This window comes from Urocitellus parryii, chromosome 3 (assembly GCF_045843805.1).
Source record: "Urocitellus parryii isolate mUroPar1 chromosome 3, mUroPar1.hap1, whole genome shotgun sequence".
Classification (NCBI taxonomy): domain Eukaryota; kingdom Metazoa; phylum Chordata; class Mammalia; order Rodentia; family Sciuridae; genus Urocitellus; species Urocitellus parryii.
The window spans coordinates 189,466,547-189,491,351 of NC_135533.1; the positions used below are offsets into that span (position 1 = coordinate 189,466,547).

The window sequence follows — 24,805 nt, forward strand, 5'->3', positions numbered from 1 at the left end:
TTCCAAAGCGGCCACATCATTTTACATTTCTGCCAGTATCAGTGAAGGTTCCTATCCTCCACATCCTTGCCCAAACCATCTGTCTTTCCTCTTTGATCCATCCTGTTGGGTGTGAGGTAGTACCTCCTTGTGGTTTCAGTTTTCATTTTCCCTGATGACTGATTATATTGAGCATCTTTTCATGTGCTTATTGGCCTTTTGAATATTTTTTGAGGAATTGTGTATTCGGTTACTTTGCTCTTTTTTTTTTTTAATTGAGCCATCTTTTTACCCTGAGTTTTTGTTTGTTTTTTTGTTTTATTTTTTTGTCATACCAGGGATTGAACCCAGGGGTGCTTAACCACTGAGCCACATCCCTAACCCTTTTTATTTTCCATTTTGAGATAGAGTCTCCCTAAATTGTCTAGGGCCTTGATAAATTGCTGAGGCTGGCTTTGAACTTGTGATCCTCCTGCCTCAGCCTCCTGAGCTGCTGGGATTACAGATGTGTAATGCCTGGCTACCATAGTATTTTCAATACTATAGCTTTATAATAATTTTTGAAAAAAAAGTAAGTCCTCCCACTTAGCTCTTCCTTTTCAAGATTGTGTGGTTATTCTGGGTCTCCTGGATTTTCATATGACTTTCTTTTATTATTTCTTATTACTGTTGGGCTTTATTTTACATTTTTAAATTAATCTTTTTAAATATATATTTTTTAGTTGTAGATGAACACAATACCTTTATTCTATTCATTTATTTTTATGTGGTGCTGAGGATGGAATCCAGTGACTTACTTATGCTAGACAAGCACTCCACCACTGAGCCACAACCCCAGCTCCTTAAATTAAATTTTAAAAATTAACATATTAATAATTATGAATTTTAATTGACCAATTAAATAATATATATTTATAATCAAAATATGGAATGAACAAGGCTAATTAACCTATCCATTTGATTTGGGGGGAGGGGTACTGGGGATTGAACTCAGGGGCACTCAACCACTGAGCCCCATCCCCAGCCCTATTTGTGTATTTTATTTAGAGACAGGGTCTCACTAAGTTGCTTAGTGCCTTGCTTTCGCTGAGACTGGCTTTGAACTTTCTATCCTCCTGCTCCAGCCTCCCAAGCCGATGGGATTACAGGTGTGTGCCACCATGCCTTGCTGTCCATTTGATTTTTAAGATCAGCTCATGCATTTCTATGGAAAAAAAAAATGTTCCTTCTTCTATTTTTTTGAAGTTTGTGAAGAATTGGTATTCATTCTTTTTCAAATACATAATACTAGGATTTTTATAAGGACTTCATTGAATCTGTAGACCAATTTGGGAAATATTGCCATCTTAACAACATTAAGTCTTCCAATTCATGAACATGGGATGTCTTTTCATCTTCTCAGATCATCATCAATTTTTTTTAATCGTGTTTTATAATTTGAGTATACCATTCTTATACTTATTAAATGTATTTCTTATTATTTTATTCTTTTTGATACTTGTATTTCTTATTATTTTATTCTTTTTGAAATGTATTTCTTATTATTTTATTCTTTTTGATACTTGTATTTTAAAAATTGATTTCATTTTCAGATTTTTCATTGCAAATCTGTAAAAATACAATTGATTTTTTGTGTATTGATTTTATATCCTGAAACTTTGCTGAACTTGTTTATTTGTCTTAATAATGTTTAGTGGATACTTTATGATTTTACATACAAACTTACATTACCTGCAAATAGATGACACATAATGTACTTCTTTTGTTCCAATTTGAATGTCTTTTCTTTTATTTTCTTGCCTCATTAGCTTGTTAGCTAGTTAAATATTGAATAGAAATAGTGAGAGCTGACATTCTTATCATTGCTCCTGATTTAGGAAACACATTCAACACATTCTGTCTTTCATGGTAAAATACAATGCTAGTCATGGGATATTTTTGTAGATGCTCTTTATCAGGTTTAGGAGTTCCCTTCTAGTGTTAATTAGTTAAGTGTATATATATATATATATTTATATTTATATTGTGGGATGAGCCTTTATTTTTATTTACTCTCAAAACACCTGCTTGGTATGTGCATAGTTTCAAAGTATTTCCCCCGAAGAATGTTATAATTACAAAGTCATGTTATAGAGGAGGAATCCGACAGACTCTTAAACCCAGTGACCAAGGTTAGGATTATCAGTAATAATACACAAATGGACAACATTGTACCAAACAGCACTTTTTTGTGAAAAATACATAAACTGAAGCTGATCAAAAAGACCAAGGAACTATTCTAGATTAAAGAAGATTAAAGAAAAACAACAGTTAAATGCAACAGGTGCATAGTTTGTTTTCTGCTGCTATAACATAACACTACAGACCACATAAAGAGCAGAGACTATGTCTTACAGTTCTGGAGGCTGGGAAGTCCCATACCAAGTTTCCTGCTTCCGGTGAGGTCCTTCCTGATGCATTATAACAGGGTGAAGGACATCACACAGCAAGACAGAATAAGTGTGCCAGCTTGGATCTCTCTTCCTCTTCTTATAAAGCCATCAGGAACTATGTGCCCCCTCCATTACCTCCCAAAGACCCCCACCTCCAAATACTATCCACATATGAACTGGGGATAAAGTTTTCATTACAGGAACTTGGGGGGACACATTCAAACCATCGCAGAATGCTAAGGGATTTGATCCTGGATGGAAAAGAAAGTACATTAGCTGGTCATGTGGTAAACTCTGATTAAAGTCTTTGGCTTAGAAACTGTACGGTTATCAATGTGGAATGTTTGGGGGTTTAGGAAATACATAAAGAAGTATTTGGAGGTTTTAAAAGACGCCACAGCCAGGCACGGTGGCGCACACCTGTAATCCCAGCAACTCTGGAGGCTGAGGCGGGAAGACCATGAGTTCAAAGCCAGCCTCAGAATTTAGGGAGGCCTTAAGCAGCTTAGCAAGACCCTGTCTCAAAATAAAACAAAAACAGGGCCGGATGTGGCTCAGTGGTTAAGTCCCCCTGGGTTCAATCTCCAGGACCAAAAAATAAATAAAAAGTGCCACAGTCTGAATGATAATGATGTGGTCTCCTGTTCTAGAACCCAGAGAGAACCCAGCTCTCCCCACTCCCAGCCTGTGGACTTTCACCATCAACTAGCCCAGGCAGCCACTCAGTGACTCCACCATGGGGGGAGTGTTCAGATAAACGAGGGGCTGCTTGCCTTGGGACGCACAGGCCTTCTTGGGCACAGTGCCACCCTGTCTGCCGTGACACCTAGGAGCTGCCTCTGTTCCCTTGGCACCTTCATTACCTCCTGCTTGAGGCTCAGCTTTTCCCAACAGTCAGAAGTAAGATTCTCTAACAGAAGACAAAACCAAACAGGAAAGAGGTCAGTCTTCTTGTGGTCATTTCAGTTCCCCTGCTGTGGAGGCTGAGGCACCTCAGAGCCAATTCTCTGGTCATGTCCTATATTTGTCTCTACCTGCAGCTTCTCACCTGCATTGTGGCTCTCTAAAAAATAAGTTAATCCTCTAGGGCCAGAGCAAGGTATGCGGACATCTCTGGCAGGCAAATAATTTGGTATCCTCAAAATGATATTCTTTAAATATTTGCTTAGGGAGCAGGAGGAAATGATTTTCTTCTCATAAGCGAGCAGAATTTGCCTCACCAAATGTCCTCTGCTGGCGATTTCAGAGTGGGTGGACTAAAATTCCTCAGAATCTGAAGTTCTCATTCTCTCTTCAGTTTTCTTCTGAGAGTTTTTGGAACCCAGCAGATATTTTTAATATTGTAAAGGTAAAATTTCTAAGCTGATTCTAAGCTGCAAAAGTCTGAGTTAAAGTGTAAAAGACCGGGCATTGTAAAGTTTCTAAATGGCAAGGCCTGGGCTAAAAAGTAAAGACTAGGTATTGTTAAAATTCTTCTGCTACCCCCGGAACCTGTAATCCCTGTAGCTGTTAGGACAATACCTGAACTGCCCAGTAAATATTTCTCCTGGTTCCCTGGTTGTTTAATAGCTAAGGGCTCCAAGTAGCTCGGCACGTAAGCATCCAGGTCCCAAAACCAATCAGTTTAAATGTGTACCCCGCTTAGGAGTGACCAATCACCCCTGCCCAGACTGTTCCCGCCAATGAATGTACTAATCCTGTCTCAGAGTTGTTGTTCAATTTTCCCGCGCCTCATGATGATTTGTTCTGATATATGCAAAGCCCCCCCGCCCTCTCCAAAAAGTGTACTTAAGCTCTGCTTGACCTCTGCTCTGGGCTCTGGGCTGCTCTCCCTTCTTGAGTGAGCACGGAGCCCCAGCACGCTGGAATGGATCCCCAATAAATCCCCCTCTGCAATTGCATGAAGCCAGTCTCTTGTGTGGTCTCTCCCTCCGATGCTCCGCCGGACCCTTTACAATATTAGTTACAGAATTAAGGCCCTGCTATTATATATTCAGCTTGTGACTCGATATCCTCTGCCTGAACCATACCTTCTTCTTTATTTTATTGGATTCTCCCGCCTCCATCTCTTTTCTGCATTCCCATTCTACATGTCTCCCCACAGTCATGGCCATAAGGTGTAGTATTTCCTTGCTATTGTAACAGTGGTCCCTTCACCTTCTGAATGTAGCCCTCATTGCTCTAAGGTTTGTTTATTTATTTATTTTGGTACCAGGGGTTGAACTCAGGGGCACTCGACCACTGAGCCACATCCCCAGCCCTATTTTGTATTTGATTTAGAGACAGGGTCTCACTGAGTTGCTTAGCGCCTGGCTGTTGCTGAGGCTGGCTTTGAACTCGTGATCCTCTTGCCTCAGCCTCCTGATACCCTGGAATTACAGGCATGTGCCACTAAGGTTTCTTTCTTTCTTTTTTTTTTTTTAATGTTTTTTCTCTCTTCTTCCCTTTTCCCTCCCTAACAAGATTAGGGAGACAGAGTTATCTTTTCTTTCCCTAGTTAACTGCCCTTGAACATACCCACTGTAGGAAGGAAATGTCTGCTGAGGATCTGGGAAGTGAATGTCTCCCAAATCAACAAGTGAATCCTGACAGCCATCTGGGTGCCCTGGAACCCCTTTCTGGAATGTAACCCTTGAAAAATTTCTTTAACCTGCACCTGTTCCTCCTGATTGGGAGAGTCAAAGCCTTTGGGACAGGAGTCCCCTGTGTTTCTCCTTTGCTAGCACAACAATAAACCTTTTTCCTTTTTCTTAAAACCCTGTCTTTGTTATTAAATTGGCATCGATTGGCATTGGGGACAGGGACGGAGCTTTGGGTTCCACTATGAACCTATCTTTGAAAACTGTGGAGACTTGTTCAATGTATGGATACATTTAAAATGCATATAAATGGGGTCCAGCATGGCAGCACATGTCCACTCAGGAGGCTGAGGCTGGAGAGTCAGATTTGAAGCCAGCTTGAGCCACTTAGTCAAACCCATTCAAAATTAAAAAAAAAAAAAATTTAAAAAGGCTAGGGATGTAGCACTGTGGTAGAATGCTTGCCTAGCATGTTTTAATCCCTGAGTTCAATCCCTGGCAACACACACACACACACACACACACACACACACACACACACAGCATATAAATGGTAATTCACTTTAGCTCCATCAGAATCACCTGGAGAAAACAGATTCTTGGAGCCCACCAGAAGGGAGAGATCCAACAAGTCTTTATGGGGCCTGAGCTCCTACATTTGTAGCAGGTCCTCTAGGATGCTGGGGACCGGAGGAAGCTGCTGGTCACTGAAGCATACTGAGTAGCACTATTCTAGATCTCCCTCTATTTTTTTAAAATCTTTTTATTAAAAAATCTATTTATTTATTCTTCTGTGGTGCTGAGGATTGAACCCAGGGCCTCACACGTGCGAGGCAGATGCTCTCACTGAGCTGCAGCCCCAGCCCCTCCCTCTATTTTTAAAGTTTCATCATTTGACATCACGTTTTCAAGATCTGTCCATATGTTATGTGTGCCCTCAGTTCATTGCTTTTGGCTGGCCCAAGAATTCCATGGTTTGCTTCTCTTTAACAGTTTGCTTTCTGCTCTCTGAGGGATGGACACCTAGGTTGCTTCCAAGCCCTCCATCACAGGATGCTGCAATGAACGTTCTTCTCCTTATTCTTGGGATCCATACCCAGGAGTAGTAAATGCTGAGCTATCAAGAACATACTTGCACATCTAATTTTTAAAAAGTATTTCCAGAACTATTTTCTTTCCAAGTTGAAAAGGGGTCCATTAACTTGTTATGAGAATTAAGGGCTTTAAAATCAGACAATAGAATAAATAAATCTGTCAGACCCTATAAACAAGATGACAAGTAATATTTGGTTTAAGAATTTTACCTGACCAATACTGCAAAATACTGGGCAGTGGGACTGTGAGGAGTAACACACTCATGCCACACACACACACACACACACACACACACAGAGGTGCACACACCACAGGCCCGGGGCACAGCCTGGATCAGCATAAGCAGGAACCATTTTATTTCCCTGTCTTACTTCATGGAATGCTACCCCCACTCATAAATCAGAGGCCCCTTTGTTCTGGCTGGGAGTTCTGCTCTGTGAACTACCTGGAACCGGAAGCTCCACTGTTGGGAGGAGACTCCCAACTCCCCTCAGGCTCAACCAGAAGCTTTGTGCCTGTGACCCGACAGCCCATTGTCTGCGATTATCTGATCTCACTCACTAGGATTTGCTTTCCTGTTGTTACCTGATTCTCTCAACAATGAACATAAAAATAGAATATTCTCCACTAGCCCAGGCTGTAAAATTACCAACAAAGTATTTAGCAGCTGTCTTTGTGGACCTTGGACAATTTTTCAAGGTCATCTTTTTGACATAACTGAAGGTAAACTGGACATTGCATTTAGATGGCTGAACTTCCCTTTCTAAAAGGGTGAGGCAAGGATTAGCGGGGTACAGATGACCCTAAAGTAAGAGAAATGGCAAATTTAAGAAAAAGTTGGTATAATCACAGCCTTCAATTATAATCAATATTAAATGATTTCAACAGATTAGAATGCCAAGATGTAACCAACAGAACAAAAGGAAATGACCACTGCTTTTGAGTACAAAATAAATAAACCTGCATGGGTACAGAATGACAGGTGCCTGGCCTTGTCCCAGTTTGTGTGAAAGACGGCTTATTGTGGAAACCAAAGAAGATAACAGCTTTAGGCTACACAAGTGGGATAAAAGAGTGGAGGTCATGAGAAATAAAACAACCCCCACCCCCACCCTGCCACTCTGCACACACCTAGCTCATTTGGGGTATGTAAGTTCAGTGAGCAGGAATTGGGCCAGCTCGCCCTCTCCTAGGTTCTGGATGAGTGCCTGGTCCAAGGCAGGTGCTCAGTGCATAGTTGTTAAAGGGATGAAGAAATACAACATTCAACACAGGCACTCCACTTTCAGAGGGAACATTGAAAATGAAGATCCATCTTTTTAAAACATTGATATATAAAAATTATTCATGTTTATGGGGTACCCCATAATGTTTTTGTTTATTTTTTAATATTGTTTTAGTTATCAATGGACCTTTATTTATTTATATACAGTGCTGAGAATCGAACCCAGTGCCTCACACATGCTAGGCAAGCACTCTACCACTGAGCTATGACCCCCGCCCCCCCATAATGTTTTTATACACCTATATACATTGTATGATGTCCAAATCAGGTTAATCATATTTATCTCTTCAAATATACATTTATCTTTTTTTGTGAAATATTCAAAATCCTTACTTCCAGCTTTTTTTTATTCTTTTTTTTTTTTTTTTGGTGACAGAGTTTTGTTAAGTTGCTTAGGGCCTCACTCATTCAAGGCCAACTGAGGTTGGCCTTGAATTTGTGATCCTCCTGCCTCAGTCTCCTGAGCTGCTGGAATGAGAGGTTTATAGCACCATACCCAGCTATTCTAGCCTTTGTGTGTGTGTGTGTGTGTGTGTGTGTGTGTGTGTGGTGCTGGGGATTGAACCTAGGACCTTGTACCTATGAGGCAAGCACTCTACCAACTGAGCTATGGCCCCAGCCCAGCTTTTTGGAAATATACAGTACATTATTTTTTTTAATATTTATTTTTTTAGTTGTAAATGGACATAATATCTTTATTTCAGTTTTATGTGGTGCTGAGGATTGAACCCAGGGCCTCCCATGTGGTAGGCAAGCTCTCTACCACTGAGCTAGAACCCCAGCCCGACATTATTGTTTTTTATAGACACTCTATTGGGAGCCAGAACACCAGACATTATGTCTTCCATGGAACTCTAGCTATACCTATGGACCAAACTTTCCAGCCCCTTCCCACTCGGGAAACCACCATTCCACTCTCTACTTAAAATGCAAATCCATCTTGAGGAGGACCCTCAGCATGGTATGGGATCTGAGTCTGGAGATGCAACAGGGAGCCTGGGCTGAATGGGTGGGATGGACTTGATAGTAATCTTAAAATATCCAGAGGGCTGTGGGGGCAAAGGAGTAGAATTGTAGATCTTAGTCTGGAGCCCAGAAATAAACTCATGAGTGAGAGACAGGCAGGTTCAGGTCTAATGTAATCCCCTTCTCACCGGGATACCTGTCCAGCCAACAAGATGAACAGTCTTGCACAACCATATATTCTCTTTCACTGAAGGGTTCCAGCAGCACTTGATGGGTCACTGATTCTACTTAGTGAAGAATTTTATGTTCCCTAAAATTGTGTGTCTTGGGTTTCCTTAAATACAGGAAAACATTAAGAAGAAAACAAAACAAAAATGGCCCACCATCCATCACCTAGGAAAACACCCAAGATTAAAAATGTCAAAGCATTAACAGTTCTGAAAACTTATTTTAAATTCTGCTTTGTTGAAGCTGGAATTGGGAAATTGAAGGCTGTGATTTTTTCAGCTGGATTCAGTTCATGGAAAGGCTTGAATATCTGGCCCTCCCACCCCCCCAGCTAGATTTTATTCAGGTGGTCTCAAGTGGCTTCTTACTTTTTCGAGCCGAGGCTGGCATTCAAAATGGGATGCGTTCAACCAAAGAGTTGTTCTGAGAAACACATGTGAGTTGCTTATGGTCATCAGCAACCGGAAAGCTTGCAACTTCCCACCTTCCCACAGCAGAAACTCCAAAGAGAAATGGATCCCATTTATTGTTAAAGCGGCTGGCTTTGCCTCTTGCAACATAAATCTCCACCACTTCCACCTAAACCTCTAGCTCTATTGCCAGAATTGGGTCTGTAAAGCAATACAAGTTCTCCCTTGGGATGGCAGCAGGGAGCTCAATTTATCAGGGCCCTGGGCACGTTCCTTGTCATCCCACGGAGGAGGGGAAGCACCGTTGCTAGGCGTGATTCCTCCAGGACAGCAGGCCTCAAGGTCAGGGCTTCTTGCCCGTGGTGGACAGCTCTTGGTCTGTCAGTTCGGGACAGCCTCCTTCTGGCTGTACCTCTGGCTCCCATCCTGCCTCTCATTTCTGTGCAGCGCCGCCTTCTTTCACATCTCACCCCCTGGGCACCCACAGCCAAGCTGCCTTGTCTCTGAGGTTCAGGAGCACTTTCTTGCAATAATGAGAGCCTTGGAAAATTCCCTTTGGCCTCATACCAGTGGGACTGTGTCACTTGTCATCAGTTAACACTGGTGGTCCTGATAAAGGAAGATAACAAGGTTGCTTGACACTTTCAGGTCCTGGTACACTACCTGGGATGCTAACTTAAGAGCTACTGAATTTCCAGATGAATAAAATTGTTCTGGTCTTACCTTCATAAAAATCTGTAATAAGGGTTGGGGTTGTGTCTCAGTGGTAAAGCCTTTGCCTCACAGGCACTGGGTTCAATTCTCAGCACCCCATACAAATAAATGAATAAAATAAAGATCCATCAACAATTAAAAAAATATTTAAAGATATCTGTAATAAGAGTACCAGTGTTGATTTTGTCATATAATGTCATTCTAAAAATTCAGCTATCATCTAATTTTATTATCATCTCATATTTTTTAAAAATGATGTTTAAGGCTGGGGCTGCAGCTCAGCAGTAGAGCACTTGCCTAGCACGCATGAGGCCCAGGGTCCCATCCCCAGCACCATGGGTGCCCCCCCGGGTGCCCCCCCGCCCCCTACTACCACATACATGTACACACAAAATATTTTTTAAAAATATGTTTTAGATGTTGATGAACCTTTATTTTATTCATTTATTTATATGTGGTACTGAGAATCGAACCCAGTGCCTCACACATGCTAGGCAAGCACTCTACCACTGAGCCACAACCCCAGCCCCACACAAAATATTTAAACATTCAAAATGTAGGAAAGAAACAAAGTGAAGGAGAATACTTTGAACTGAATACATTTTTCCTGATGCAGTGGTGCAGGCCTATAATCCTAGCAACTTGAGAGGTTGAGGCAGGAGGACCTCAAGTCCAAGTTTGAGGTCAGCCTTGGCAACTTAGTGAGTCTCTGTCTCAAAATGAAAAAAAAAAAAAAAAAAAAGGGACTGGGGATGGATGTGGCTCAGTGGTAGAGCACCTCTAGGTTCAATCCCCAGTGTCACAAAAAAACAGTAGATTTTGTGTCATACATAATTTGTAATATTGACTTTTCCCCCTTTTCACTTTGGAAAAGTGAAAACTTTATCATGGATGAGTATTGGCCCCTGATACCTTGATATTGAGAAGTTTTTTCGGAGAAAGAGTAGGGGTGCAAAGTCTACCTTCAAAGAACTGTTTAAAGACTCCTGGGACAGTGGATACAGAGGGGGCTGGCTTGGCCTGGCTGGCCCTTCCCAGCAGCCCAGAACTGTCCTCCTATGGAGACACCTAGATGTTCATTGATGGCCTCATCTCAGGAAGCAGTATCAAAAAACGGGAGCTCTGGGGACTAGAGAGCAGAAGGGACCCGGGTTTAAATCTCCGTGTCAATCACATTCTTTACTGAGCTTGTGCCATTTACTTGTCAGTTTCTTGGACTATTAGAAATGCCTTCAGTTGAATTTCCCAGAGGCAGACCCTGAGACTGGGATTCACGTGAAAGTTGACCCATCAGGAAATATTCACAGGAGAAAGTCGGGGGAGGGGGGGAGTGGGCACTAGATAGGGGACAGAGAAGGGGGAAAAGGCCAAGCTAAAGTGCAAATCAAACACACCTCACAGAGGGTCATTTCGACTCCGTTCCATGGGCAGCTGAGGGGGCAGGAGGGGAGTTGGCTAAGGACTACTGGGGGAGGGTGGTGTGGACACTGCCAGGTGTTTACAACTAGGCTCCTGGCAGCTCAAGAGCCATTCTAAGGACAAAGAAACCAAAGTGACGCAGGCTGGCTAGGGAGCCTGTGCAGGGAAGAGATCAAGGAACCTGTGGGGCTACAGAATTCTACAGCACCAACTGGGGGCCCATAACAGTCCCACTGCTCATGTTGTGCTTGGCTCTGGGTAATTTAAAGGGAAGGCAGGGGAAGAAGTCAAGGGGGAGAGGAGGAAGAAGGAGACCTCCTATGGAGGGCTAATGCCCCAGTGGGCAGTCACTCTGGAAGGGAAGAAAACTTCGCTTTTTTCTTTGCTTTTCTTTTTAAATAAATATTTTTAGTTGTAGATGGACACTTTACTTTTATTTTATTTATTTATTTTTATGTGGTGCTGGGGATCGAACCCAGTGCCTCATGCATGCTAGGCAAGCGCTCCACCACTGAGCCCCAACCCCAGTCCTCAGATTTACTTCTATACAGTTTGTGACCAAAACATAAATCTGAGGGTAAGCAACCTGGGCTGAGTCAAGCATTCTCTCCAGGGTTGAACAGAATACTTTTTTTCCCTGCACTCTGGAGAAAGGATATTCCAAATATGCCCATCTCTTGGCTTCTTTTGGTGGGTCTGCATCACACAGAGAAGAAAGTGCTCACAGAGAACCAGGACACTGGCATCACTTGAGCAGAGCCACGCATGCCTGGCCAGGTACCGCGGCCATTAATTCAGAACCCACCGAGGAGTGATGGGGGATTAAGAAAAACACAAACATTTAGAGAGAAAAGCAGAATCAGGTGGGAAACGGAACTCTGATCGAGAACAGTGGCCCAGAGCTGGCTCCATGTGTTTATTATATAGATTTTATCATCAAAAGGTTGTTGGTGAGAAAGTTTCTGCAAAGCAGGCAGGCTTGAAGGTCACAGTGCTGACGGGACACTATGGTTTTCTTGCTATGCTCAGAATCCTCTATCCCTAGGAGTCAGTGTCTGCATTTCAAGGTCAGAACTGATAACTCTGAGCGTTTGCCCTGAGCAACCAAGCTGCCCAAATCGCCATAGCAACTGGGAAATGCTAACCCTGTACTTTTTTTTTTTTTTTTTTTTTTTTTTTGCACAGGGGAATCCCAGCACAAGCGTACCACAACTACGAGGCCATCAGACACCTCGTTCCACAGCACTGCTTCCCACAGCCAGACCAGTGGACAATCTGACATTTGTGAAACGAAGTATAGGAGGAGACCTTGAAACAGCTGGGAGTCACAAGGAGGGGTTTCCCATGGGGTGTTTTACCAGGACTGTTACCAGAACAAACCCTGCCAAACTTTGTCACTTCAGACCACAATTTTATTATGCTCTTGGATTGTACGCATCTGGAATTTGGAAAGGATGTAGTGTGGATGGTTGGCCTCTGCCAACCACAATGTGAGGGAATTCAACTTGATGGCTGGGACTCCATGGCTGGGACCTGGAATCAACTGAAAACTCTCCTACTCACATGGATGGTGATTGATTCTGGCAATTGACTGTATCTACAGCTGGGCTTTTCACCAAAAACCCTCCCTGTATGTGACTACTTGGGCTTCCTGACAACATGGTGGCTAAGTTCCAAGAACAAGAGTCCTAAGAGACCCAGGCAGAAACTGCATTGTCTTTTATTATAATATTTGTATTCATGCATTATAATGGTACATCACAGTGGGATCCACTGTGACTGTTCATACATTCACATAACATAATTTTCCCTTTTCTTTTCCTCTTCCCTCCCCCTTGTCTCCTTCCTCTACTCTCTTGATCTCTCTTCTATTTATTTATTTTTAAATTGGTGCAATATAATTACACATAAAAACGGAATTCATTGTGATATATTCAGACACTCACATAGCACAGTTTGGTCAATTTCATTCCCCAGTGTACTTTCCTGTTTCTTCCCCTGCTCCCTCCCTTTAATCCTTTACCTCTACTCTGTAGTTCTCCCTTCTATTTTCATAAAATTCCTTTCTTTAATTCCTCTATCCCCCCCCCCTAGTTTCTGCATATGAGAGAAAACATCCAGCCCTTGACTTTCTGAGCGTGGCTTATTTCACATAGCATGATGTTCTTCAGTTCCATCCATTTACCAACAAATGACCTATTGCATTCTTCTCTATGTGGTATATAAACCACATTTTTATCCATTTGTCTGTTGGCAGACACCTAGGCTGGTTCCATAACCTGGCTATTATGAATTGTGCTTCTACCAACAATGACGTTCCTGTTCACTACATTATGAGGAACTTAGATCTTTTGGATAGATACCAAGGGGTAGGACAGCTGGGTCATATGGTGGTTCCATTCCTAATCTTTTGAGAAGTCTCCATATTGCTTTCCTGAGTGGTTGAACCAATTTGCAACATCCTCTGAGTGCTCCTTTCTCCCTCATCCTCACCAGCATTTATTACACTGTCTTTTGTAAGCTGACCTTGGAAGTCTTGCAGTGTCATTTCCATACAGAGACAAGTTCACCCAAATTCAAGAGAAGGGAAAATGGATTCAAACTCTCAATGGGAGGAGTTTTAAAATCGCATTGTAAGAGGATATTCTTGTGGGGGATATTTGGGGCATTTTGAGGAAAAAAAAAAGAAAGAAAAAAAGATCTGCTATAGGTGTCCTGTAGCTAACCAGACTCTACAGGAAAAGTGGCTCAAGTTCAAATAATTTGAGGGAAATTCACCATACATCAGCATGTTAACGGCTTTTTAGGGTCCAACAGCAGATAAATCATATGCTTAGCACATTCCCAGCTTCTTTTCTGCTTCACACGAGTATGCAGAACTCACTAGCAGAGATCTGCCTGGACCAAGTCAGCCCTTTCATGAAGCCCTTGACCTGAGTTTGGGCAAGAGAGAGACCAAATTCTGTCCTTCTCCTTCTGACCCCAATAATACCTAATGAACTGGAAAGAGAAGTGTTCTTTAAAAAACACACTGTTCTGATGATCAATTTATTGCTTCTTTAAAGCACCTCTCTTTGAAGTTGAGCATGATGTTAGTTAAGCTTTCCCTGTAGAGGACACTGGAGGGACAGACACTGCATAAAGAAGAGACTGTCATTTCCAGAGTGAACTGGGGGTCAATTCCCTGGGACTCAGGGCCTCCATCAGGGCCTACCCCAGCCGTGGGCCCAAGCACAGGCCCTCTGCAACACTGCAGCTGAGACTGGCTCTAACCTTTCCATGCCCTCACGGCACAGAAACCAAAGCCTGCGGCATCCCACTTGCTGGCTCCCAGGCTGTGCTCCAAGGGTAGATTACACTTTCCTACAGCTGCAGGACAGCAGGCTTTGGTCTGGCAGGACCCGCAACTTCTCTGCTACTTAGAGGGCTGAACTACACCAAGCCCAAGATTGGAAGCACTTCCAAGTGTGTCCTCCTTTGGGTACTCTCCCTCAGTCCTAGGGTACAGTATTAGTCAGTTACTTCACCCCTGTGACTAAAAGACCTGACCGGCACAATCACAGAGGAAGAAAAGTTTATTTGAGGGTAGAAGTTTCAGAGGTCTTAGTCTGTAAAAGGCCGGCTCCATTCCTCAGAGCTCCAGGTGAGGCAGAATATCATGGTGGAAGAGTCTGGCAGAGAAAAGCAGCTCACATGATGATCAGAAAGGGGGTGAGAGAGAGAGAGAGAGAGAGAGAGAGAGAGAGAGAGAGAGAGAGAGAGAGAGAGAGAGACTGATTCCATTGCCATATACAAGTATATACCCCAAAGTCATGCCCCCAATGCCCCACCTTCTCCAGCCACACCTCACCTGCCTTCAGTTACCACACAATCCTATCAGGTGATTAATTAACTGCCTGGGTTAAGGCTCTTGTAATCATTCTCATAATCATTTCTGCACCTTCTTGCATTGTCTCACCTGTGACCTTTTGGAGAACACCTCACATCTAAACCACAACAGGGGACTGGGGTTGTGGCTCAACAGGAGAGTACTCACCTAGCATGTGCAAGGCCCTGGGTTCGATCCTCAGCACCACGTAAAAATAAATAAAAATAAAGGTATTTTGTCCAAATACAACTAAAAAATAAACCACAACAGATATCATATTGAGTTTCCTTATTTCTTACTGTTACTTTTGTATCATGGTTCATACTTCTTTGAACCTATCGGGTGATTCTTTCTCCTAGTTGGACCTAAACTGCAACAAACATGATATTGCAGTTCACTGGTACAAAATGGAAAGATCAAGAAAGAATAGTCTGGATGCTCAGTTCTGATTATTATTAATGATAATAAAAGCAATAAGTTTTAAATAATATGAGGCTCTCCTGCCAGCAATATGGGTTAAGAGTGTTTAATAGCAAATTTTTATGTTTAAAGCAATCTGTTGTAACCTGGTTCATACTTTAATTCATGGGTCTGAAAATGGTTGAATCAGATCTCATTAGAAACAGAATGTATCAGCACTGGAATGTGGTTCAGTGGTAAAGCACGGGCTTACCATGCACAAAGCCCTGGGTTCAATCCCCAATAACCTCCCCACCCTAAGTTAAGAATCTGTGTATTTTTATTAAACTTTCTATGTGTGAAAAATAAATAAATGAATATGTTAATTAGATCACTGAAATATCAAGGAAACCACTGGCCTTGGTAGAGAGTGTATCAGGGCCCAGATGATGTCACCATAGAAGACTTTTTTTTTTCTTTAAAAAAATTTTTTTTTAATATTTTATTTTTTATTTCTCGGCGGACACAACATCTTTGTTTGTATGTGGTGCCAGGCGAGCGCGCTACCGCTTGAGCCACATCCCCAGCCCTGGAAGACTTTCTTTCTATGCTGAGACATTCTCAACTGCACTAATTGTCCTCTATGCAGCAGCAGCAAGCTCTCTCCATGTATGGCAGCGAAATATGCTTCCTGTCCTACTAGTTCTGATTGGGTTAAGTTCCTTTTGCTGAACCAATCAGGTGGCCCAGCTGGTAACTGAAACCCATCGAGGTCCAGCCCTGAAAACTGGATGTGACATCAGTCCCATCTAAACCACAGCTGAGAATGATGGATGGTTTCCCAAAGAAAATTCAGAGCAATGCTCTGAAGAGGGAAGAGATGCTCAGCAGCATTTTTTTTTTTTTTTTAATGGTAAGTGTCATCTATTGCCGCAGTCTGGCTGGACACAAAATCACGAGCCACTCAAGCAGGAACAAACTTTATTTTTGAAACTGCCGCAATGCCCCATACGCTTCCTGGCAGATTGCCGACCGACCCATGCGGTGTTCTCCCGGACCCCCACAGGAAGTCCCTCCTCCGGAATTCCCTCCTACCGCACTTCCCCAACCAATGGGAACTCTTCAGGAGTCCCGTAGCAGGCCCAGGTGGACAGCAGGAGTCCAATATCCATATGAATGCAGATCTTAACATAATCATATCATCTCAATGGCTTGCTGGCATCACCTTTCAACCAAAAATGCCATGCATCCTATTACTTGGCTGTGGCTCTTAGCAATCTATTAAAAAGAAAAAAAAGCCAGGCACAGTGGTGCACAGGAGGCTGAGGCAGGAGGATTACAAGTTAAAAGCCAGCCTCAGCAACTTAGTGAGACCCTGTCTCAACATGAAAAAAAAAAATAATAATAACAATAAAGGACTAGGGATGTGGCTCAGTAAGAACCCTGGGTTTAATCCTCAGTACAATAAAATAAAATAAAATGAAATAAAATAAGATTCTAAGTGTGAGAAGAACACAAAACAGAAGGATCATGCCCATTAAAAGGAAGAATTTCTAGTTTCAGCTTAACTTCTAGTAATTTGAAGAATTTCTGGCTTCAGCTTAACTTTCTAGTAGTTTAATTCCACCTTAAGGAAGAAAAAAAACTGGTACAGTAATATGAAATGTGGGGAAAAGATTTCAGAATGCCAGTTCTGACAATCCTAGGAATCCAACATATTAGCATTCTTAAATATTTTTGAGGGCTGGGATGTAGCTCAGTGGTAGAGTGCTTGCCTAGCATGCATGAAGTCCTGGGTTCAATTTCTAGCACTGCAAAAAATAAATGCATTTGAAAACTTAAATTATTCATAAGGTCACCCCTACCCTGTTTGATACTTTTGTGTAAAAAAGGCAATCTTGATCCAACTCACTTTACTGCCAACAAATGATTATATTTATCTAGATCTGAAATGCTAACAATATCATAAAAAAGAGCTTGATGGTAACTCCTTTGTGCAGTGCACAACTGGTACCACTGCATGTAAAATGCCAGTGCATTCAAATGGTTCAAAATGCAAAGGAGCATGAATAGTATCTCTTCTTCCTGTCCCTGGTTGCCCTGAGCAGAGGCAATGTACACAGGGAATTTGAGCCTCCTAAGATGTTTTCTTGTTCAGTTTTACCTTTTGAGTTTGGAGAATATAGAAAGAAGGAAAGGGATTTGGAGATAGTTTCACATTAGATAAACTTTTTGTTGTTGTTATTCCAGGGATTGAACTCAGGGGCGTTTATCCACTGAGCCACATCCCCAGCCCTTTTTATATTTTATTTAGAGACAGGGTCTTGCTGAGTTGCTTAGGGCCTTGCTAAGTTGTTGAGGCTGGCTTTGAACTCCCAATCCTCCTGCCTCAGCTTCCAAGCCCCTGGGATTACAGGTGTGCACCACTGCACCTGGCCCCAGAGAAACTTTCTTTCCAGCTGGGGGCAAGCCACAACTCATTCTTCTAATTGCATATTGGAGGGCACACTGATAATGTGCTTCTGACAGTCACTCTTGGGTCCAACTTCTTTTGTCTACTTAAATAACTTCTAATCAGGGCTGGGGTTGTGTCTCAGAGGAAAAGCGCTCACCTAGCATTGGGTTCGATCCTCAGCACCACATAAAAACTAAATAAAGGTATTGTGTCCACCTACAACTAAAGAATAAATGTTTAAAAAAAAAGAAATTTATAATCATGGATTACCACAGTGATTGCTAATACATACTGATGAAAGATGGGACATCTTTCCAGACTGCAGTGTGAACACCATCCTCCTTGGTTCTGCACATTTCCCTGCAGAAATTACCACCTGCCTTTAGAATATTCAGACATTCTAATGACTACTTTGACCACCGCAGGTTTGCTGGTTTCCAGGCTTAAATTTCACTTGAGCGCCAATCTCGCTCCTTTCCGCACTGTTAAACAATCAGCTTCCTAAAGAGCCCATGTAACCATGTCTTTTTCATGCAAAATGTGCTTCAAAAGTTTTCCTACCCTTTTAAGGATAAAATCCATACTTAACATAGTATGTAAGTGCCCTCATCAAAGTATGATTTTCAAAATCTAAAAATAAGACTTTCATAGAAGTAGAGAACAAAATGTTAAAACTTATTGAATTCATTAATTAGTGAGGGAATCAATAAGAAAATAAAGCTGATTCAAGGAATGCTTTAGGAATGGAGGTCTGAGGTTTCTATAGTACTTTTTTGTTTTTTCTTTTTTTGAGATGGGTTCTTCCTGTGTTGCCCAGGCTGGTCTTGAACTGCTGGGTTCAAGTGATCCTCCAGCCTCAGTATCCAGAGTGCTTGCCTAGCATGCATGATGCAGATGTCTTCCACTGCACTTGGCTTTCTATGGTACTTTAAAACAATTTTTTTTTATTTGTTCTTTTTAGTTACACATGACAGTAGAGTGTATTTTGACATATTATGCATACACAGAGTATAACCTTCCATTCTTGTGGTGGAACAGGATGTGGAGCTACACTGGTCATGTATTCACACAGGAATTTAGGAAAGTAATCTCCAATTCATTCTACTTTCTTTCTATGAGACTTTTTTGAGAAACAAAATTAAGTTTACTAGATGGGATACAAAGCTGGTTACCTAGCAATGAAACTATAACCTTCAGAATTATCTTTTCCACCAGGCAGAAATTATCTTCACCGTTATCTTCACCGTTGCTAGACATGATCTACTAATTTACATGGAATTTCAAGAAGTCTGGGTCCTTCACAGGAAATAGTGGACTCCTAGAGAATCAACCTGGGGTGTGCCTGTTACCTGGTGCTTCACTGTGACTTGGATAGCCTATGCAGCCATCCTCTTGGTCCTATTTCTAATTTCTCTATGATTCCCACCTCCCCCCCCCAACTTTCTGCATCATCTGACTCTCACATACTTTGCAGGCTCATTTTCTGACACTCGGACTCTAGGAAAACAAATGGGGGGGAGGTGCATACCTAGTACATGAGGCTCTCATCAGGACCTCTTCCTGCTGTGCTCCTTCTTGCTGAGCATCCTCCTCTCTCTGCCCCATTCCAGCCCCTTCTCCCCTCACTTAACTTCATTAATATTTGCTTGATTCCTAAAGGGAGTCAGACTCAGCCCAATGATCACCTGATCTGAGACTTCACCTAATCTGATTATCCTACTCCCTCCACCTGATCCCTGATTCCCATCTGGTTGGGGTTGGAGCCTCTCCCTCTGCACCTCACATGCCTCTATGTACCTTTGCTTTAACAATGGGGACAGTTACAGAGCTGGCATTGTGTCTTGGATACTGTGCTAAATGGTGTATTTAGATGATTTCATGGAATCCTGCCAACAACCCCATGACCTGGGTGCTACTAATAATCCAATTGCTGGTGGGGAGATTGAGGCACAGAGAGACTGAGGAGCTGAGTCAAGGTCACACAGCTCATGAATGGTTACATGATTCTAAACTCAGGCAGTCCAAAGCCAGAGTCGTGGACTCACTTATCACCCTGCACTGAGAACAGTGGTCACTTGTTTCTATCCTGGCCAGACTGTGGGATCCTGAGGGAAAAGTTCACATCCCTCCCTAGGTTCCCAGGGCTCTGTATTGCTTGGGGGTTGTTAACTCTTTGTCAACTAAAAGCAAAGGCTATTATTGGTCTAGGTCAACTTGCAATCTTCCTAGGTAGAGAGCAGCTATGCTCCTGAGGTACCATCACCAAGGGGGAGACTATTAGGATGAAGGCTGTCTGCATGGACCACGATGTTCTTTCTCATGCACAATGTCTGTTGTCCAAGTTCTTTTCTGAAAAACTCAATGGAATTAAATGGTGCCCTGGTCACCTGAAAATTCAATTATTTTACAATTGGGTCACAATGCTCTGTGAAGTGTATGGTAAGACAGTACAGTATATAATTTCATTACAATCTAGGGTCAAACATTTGCTTTTGCAAATACTTCTTGGCCGGGTGTGGTGGCGCACACCTGTAATCCCAGTGGCTGGGGAGACTGAGGCAGGAGAATTCTGAGTTCAAAGCCAGCCTCAGCAACGGCAAGGTGCTAAGCAACTCAGTGAGACCCTGTCTCTAAATAAATACAAAATAGGGATGGGGATGTGGCTCAGTGGTTGAGTGCCCCGGAGTTCAATCCTCAGTACCAAAGGAAAAAAAAAAAAAAGAAAAGAAAAGAAAAGAAAGAGAAAATACTTCTTAAATTATACTACATGGGCAATTCCGTTTTTATAAACTACAAAAACAGTTAAAACTAACCTATGTTGACCAAGATCGGGATAGTGGTGACCAGGACAGGAGTGACTACAAGGGACATGAAGGTGCTTCCAGGAGCTGAAAAAGTTTTAGTTCCTGACTTGGGTGCTGCCACACAGATGTGACCATTCTTCACAGTGTAGACTGTGAATTGTGCACATTTTCTGTACGTACATTGTACTTCTATTTTTAAGTTAATTATACAAGATATGGATGGAGGGTCAGTATATGTGTTCTTTTCGTACAATTTTCTAAAAAATACTGCTAAGTGTTGCAAGAAAGTGGTACCTGGAGTTACCAACTTAAATGCTTTCAGGGCTGAGTGGCAGACAGAAGGCAAGTGAGGGGTAGACCCAGCAAGGTGGGCAAACACCTGTCTGCCCTGGGTGGCCACAAGTCAGCTGGCTCTACATGGAGATTCAAACTGTCATCCTGTGGAACACGGGCACACTTGGCCAGCCCTTTGGAAGAAGAGCGCCACACCTTTATATGGAATCTCCAAATTGTTATATATCAGCAATCCATTTTTTACAATATATATATATATATATATATATATATATATATATATTGTAGATGAACACAATACCTTTGCTTTGTTTATTTTTGTGGTTCTTGGAATTGAACACAGTGCCTCTCGAATTATAGGCAAGCTGTCTACCACTGAGCATAACCCCAGCCCAGCAATCCATTTTTAAAAAGCATTCAAACACTGTCGCAACCAAATGAAGAACATCTGTGAACCAAATCCTGCCTGTTGACTGTGAATTTATGACCATGACAGTAAACTGAGATCAAGTAGTACATGGAGTTTGACTTTTGCTCTGTTTTGCAGTAAACATTGTCTAACTTCTGGAACAGGACTAATGGCTAAATGCCATTACACAATCTCTCACAGTGAAGCCATTAGCCAGGGACAGTGACCCTCCCCTTATGTATGTGAGGCCCTGTCTCCCTGATAATGTTCTCACTATGAACAGCAGTGGGGTAGTAGGCGCTGTTTCTACTACTCCCAGGTCACTTTGAGAGCTGGCCCTTACTTAGCTGCTGTTGACTTGACTTAAAAAGTCACAGCTTCCTACCTGCTCCAGAGAACTGCCCCTGAGCCACTTTGTGCACAGATACCTTTGGGCTGTGTGAGCCAAATTAAATGATAGAGGAGTATACCAGCCCAGCCCCTCACCTCCAGGTGGGAAAGTCCCTCTCCAGGGTGCCCCCTCCTCCTGGAGATCAGACTGAGGCTGGATTTAGGCAGAACTTCCATCTTCATCTAACTCCAGTGCTTGGTCCTAGCCTCTGTCCTTTAGCCCCCTAACAGGTGTTCCCTGAGATCATAGCACTCAGGAAATAAATCACCTGCTCAACAAATCGCTTTGCACAGTCATCCCCATCTCAGACCCTGCTTTTGGGGAACACAACTGAGACAAGAGGTCTAGGAGGAGGAGTTGTTTGGAAGAACCAGGTCTCAGGCTGAGCCCTCAGGGGCTGGATGACCTGAAAGCAGATACCTAATCTGTTTGAGACCCAGTTTCTTTCTTTTTCAATATTTTTTTTAGTTGTAGATGCAAGGAAGTGGTACCTTTATTTTATTTTATTTTTAATGGTGCTGGGGATTGAACCCAGTGCCTCAAGCATGCTAGGCAAGGGCTCTACTCCTGAGCCACAAGCCCAGCCGCCCCCGGCCCATTTTCTTTATGGGTTTAGCCATTGGTTCAACCCACATATACTGAGCTCTTCACGTGACCTACCCACAGGATGGTTAAGAAGATGCACTGAATTCAAATGTGGAAGCCCAGTGCAGACTGTGGGGCTCTAGAATGTAACGGATAGTTTAAAGTCACACTCCCACGTCCCCATGGTGGCACCCGATGCCACAACTCCGAGGTTCATGCTCTCTTCTCTTCCACTGTAGCTCCTGGAGGTGAGAAAAGGACTGTTCATTCTTCCACCATAAGAACCATTGTATTTCTCCAAATCTAAAAATCTCATCAACCTTAACATACATTATTATTTGGTGTAGAATTAAGAAGAAAAAACATCCTGTCAACTAAACTGAGACAATGATTCCTTACTACTTGGAAATTTTATACTAATCAAAAAGGCTCTTTTAGACTCATTTTTTTCCCATTTAATTTTGAAAACTTTCAAAATACACACACACACACACACACACACACACAAAAGGAAACAATTTTACACCCATATCCACAACCTTGTTTTCAAAGTATTTTTGTATATGGTGAGAGGTAAGGCAGAAGATTTATTCTTTTTCCTTAAGGGTACCTATTGTTCTAGTTCCATTTGTTGAAAGATTTTCATTTATATATTGAATTACTCTGGGTTATTTTGTAAACTTGTTTAGATGTATTTTATCATGTATTCCTCTTGCATACAAAATAAAATATATTGGTTAATACATATGTAATGTATATATTTTATACATATCATATTGTTCTCTAATACCTTAAGGGTATCTCATTTTCAGGATCTCAAAAGAGAGTGCTCCATTATTGTCTCAAGATTTTTTTTCCAATGCTTTCAAATTCATTTTGTGAGTTTTAACATTAGTGATTTCTAGATCTTACCATAAGGGTCAATGGAAGGTTTTCAGACAATAACAAAAAAACTCACCTTCCTTCTCCAAATGCTTCTTAAATGATCTGTTGATAGCTATGGTTTGAATATGTCTTTCCAAAAGCATGTACTAGAAACATAATCCCCAATGTACTAGGGATGGGAGGTGGGGCCTAATTCGAGGTATTTAAGTTATGAGTACTGAACCCTCAAGGAAGGATTAATGCTAATTATAAAAGGGCTTGAGGTTGAGAGTTCAATTTGCTGTACTCACTTGCTCATGCATGCCCCCCCTTTGCCCTTCTTTGATGGGGTGACAGTCAGAAGGCCCTTACTAGATGCCAGTCCCTCAATCTTAGACTTCCCAGTCTCCAGATTGTGAACCAATATATTTTTATTCATTATAAATGACCCTGTCTCAGGTATTCTGTTATAGCAGCACAGAGTAGACTGTTATTGACCCAAACATTAAGTGGTAGCAGATAACCAGTTTTACAACCAGGAATTATAATTAAATTCACTAATGTGTACAGGGTAATAACTGTGATCTAGACAATAGTGGTTTTGAGACACCATTAGCTATCTCTCTATTTCTTGATGTCAAAAACATGAGGGGAAAAGAATCCTGCATTGTACACCCAGAGCCCACGACAGTACATACTACCAGGTGGTCTAGAGTAAATATTTCTTAAATAAATAGAACTATTGTCTATCTTAAAGATTTTTTAGACTTGCTACTTTCCCCTGGTAATTCTGGCTTATAAAAATACTATTGTATGTTTGTGGTCCCTGAACCACATGCTTAATTATTATAAAACCGCATTTTGGTAAAACCTACATTACCATATTTTTCATTTTCTTTGTTTTGCTAAATGCAACCTCAAGAGGAAAGAAAATGATGTGCCAAATGAAGACATTTCCTACATAAATTAAAACACAGAGCTTTTGAGGAACTCATGTTAAATATGGCCTCAAAGGCAGGCTTACATGTTACGTTAAAATATTGGCAACGTAAGTTTTTATGATTGTTATAGATGCTGCTGATTGCGGTTGGAAGTTTTTAAATAGTACTTTAAAGAAAAGTTTATTTTCAATCTCATTTCCACTAAGTATAAACACGTTTTGTCTACCAATGCAATTTGCTAAATTCAGCATATTTACAGAGATGACACAGAATGTAAACTGACATATAGTTCATCAAAGCATATTAAATGCTGGGGTTGGGGTAGTAGCTCAGAGGTGGAGGCTCTGCTGGCATGCACAAGGCACTGGGTTAGATCCTCAGCACCACATAAAGTAAAATAAAGACTCTGTGTTCACCTATAACTAAAAAATAAATATTAAAAAAATTTAAAGATTTTTTTGACTTGCTACTTTGAATTCTCAGCCTCAAGCCCTTAAAATAAAAAGCATATTAAATGTTATGCATTGGGCTGGGGATGTGGCTCAAGCGGTAGCGTGCTTGCCTGGCATGCGTGCAGCCCAGGTTTGATCCTCAACACCACATACAAAAACAAAAGATGTTGTGTCCGCCGAAAACTAAAAAATAAATATTAAAAAAAAATTTCTCTCTCTTTCTCTCCTCTGTCTCT

General features: G+C 41.8%; 1 protein-coding gene across 2 annotated transcripts in view; it reads left to right on the plus strand.

The window, feature by feature from the left end:
- Gpd1l (glycerol-3-phosphate dehydrogenase 1 like) overlaps window positions 1–12,853 on the plus strand; it is an 85,551-nt gene extending 72,698 nt beyond the window's left edge. The window contains exon 6 of one of the 2 annotated variants that reach the window (XM_077796252.1): window positions 12,293–12,853. In XM_077796252.1, the coding sequence (XP_077652378.1) occupies window positions 12,293–12,601 (309 nt within the window). In that variant the 3' untranslated portion in view covers window positions 12,602–12,853. The remainder of the gene's footprint in view (window positions 1–12,292) is intronic. The other variant, XM_077796250.1, reaches the window with a different exon arrangement.
- The last annotated feature ends 11,952 nt before the right edge of the window (window positions 12,854–24,805 follow it).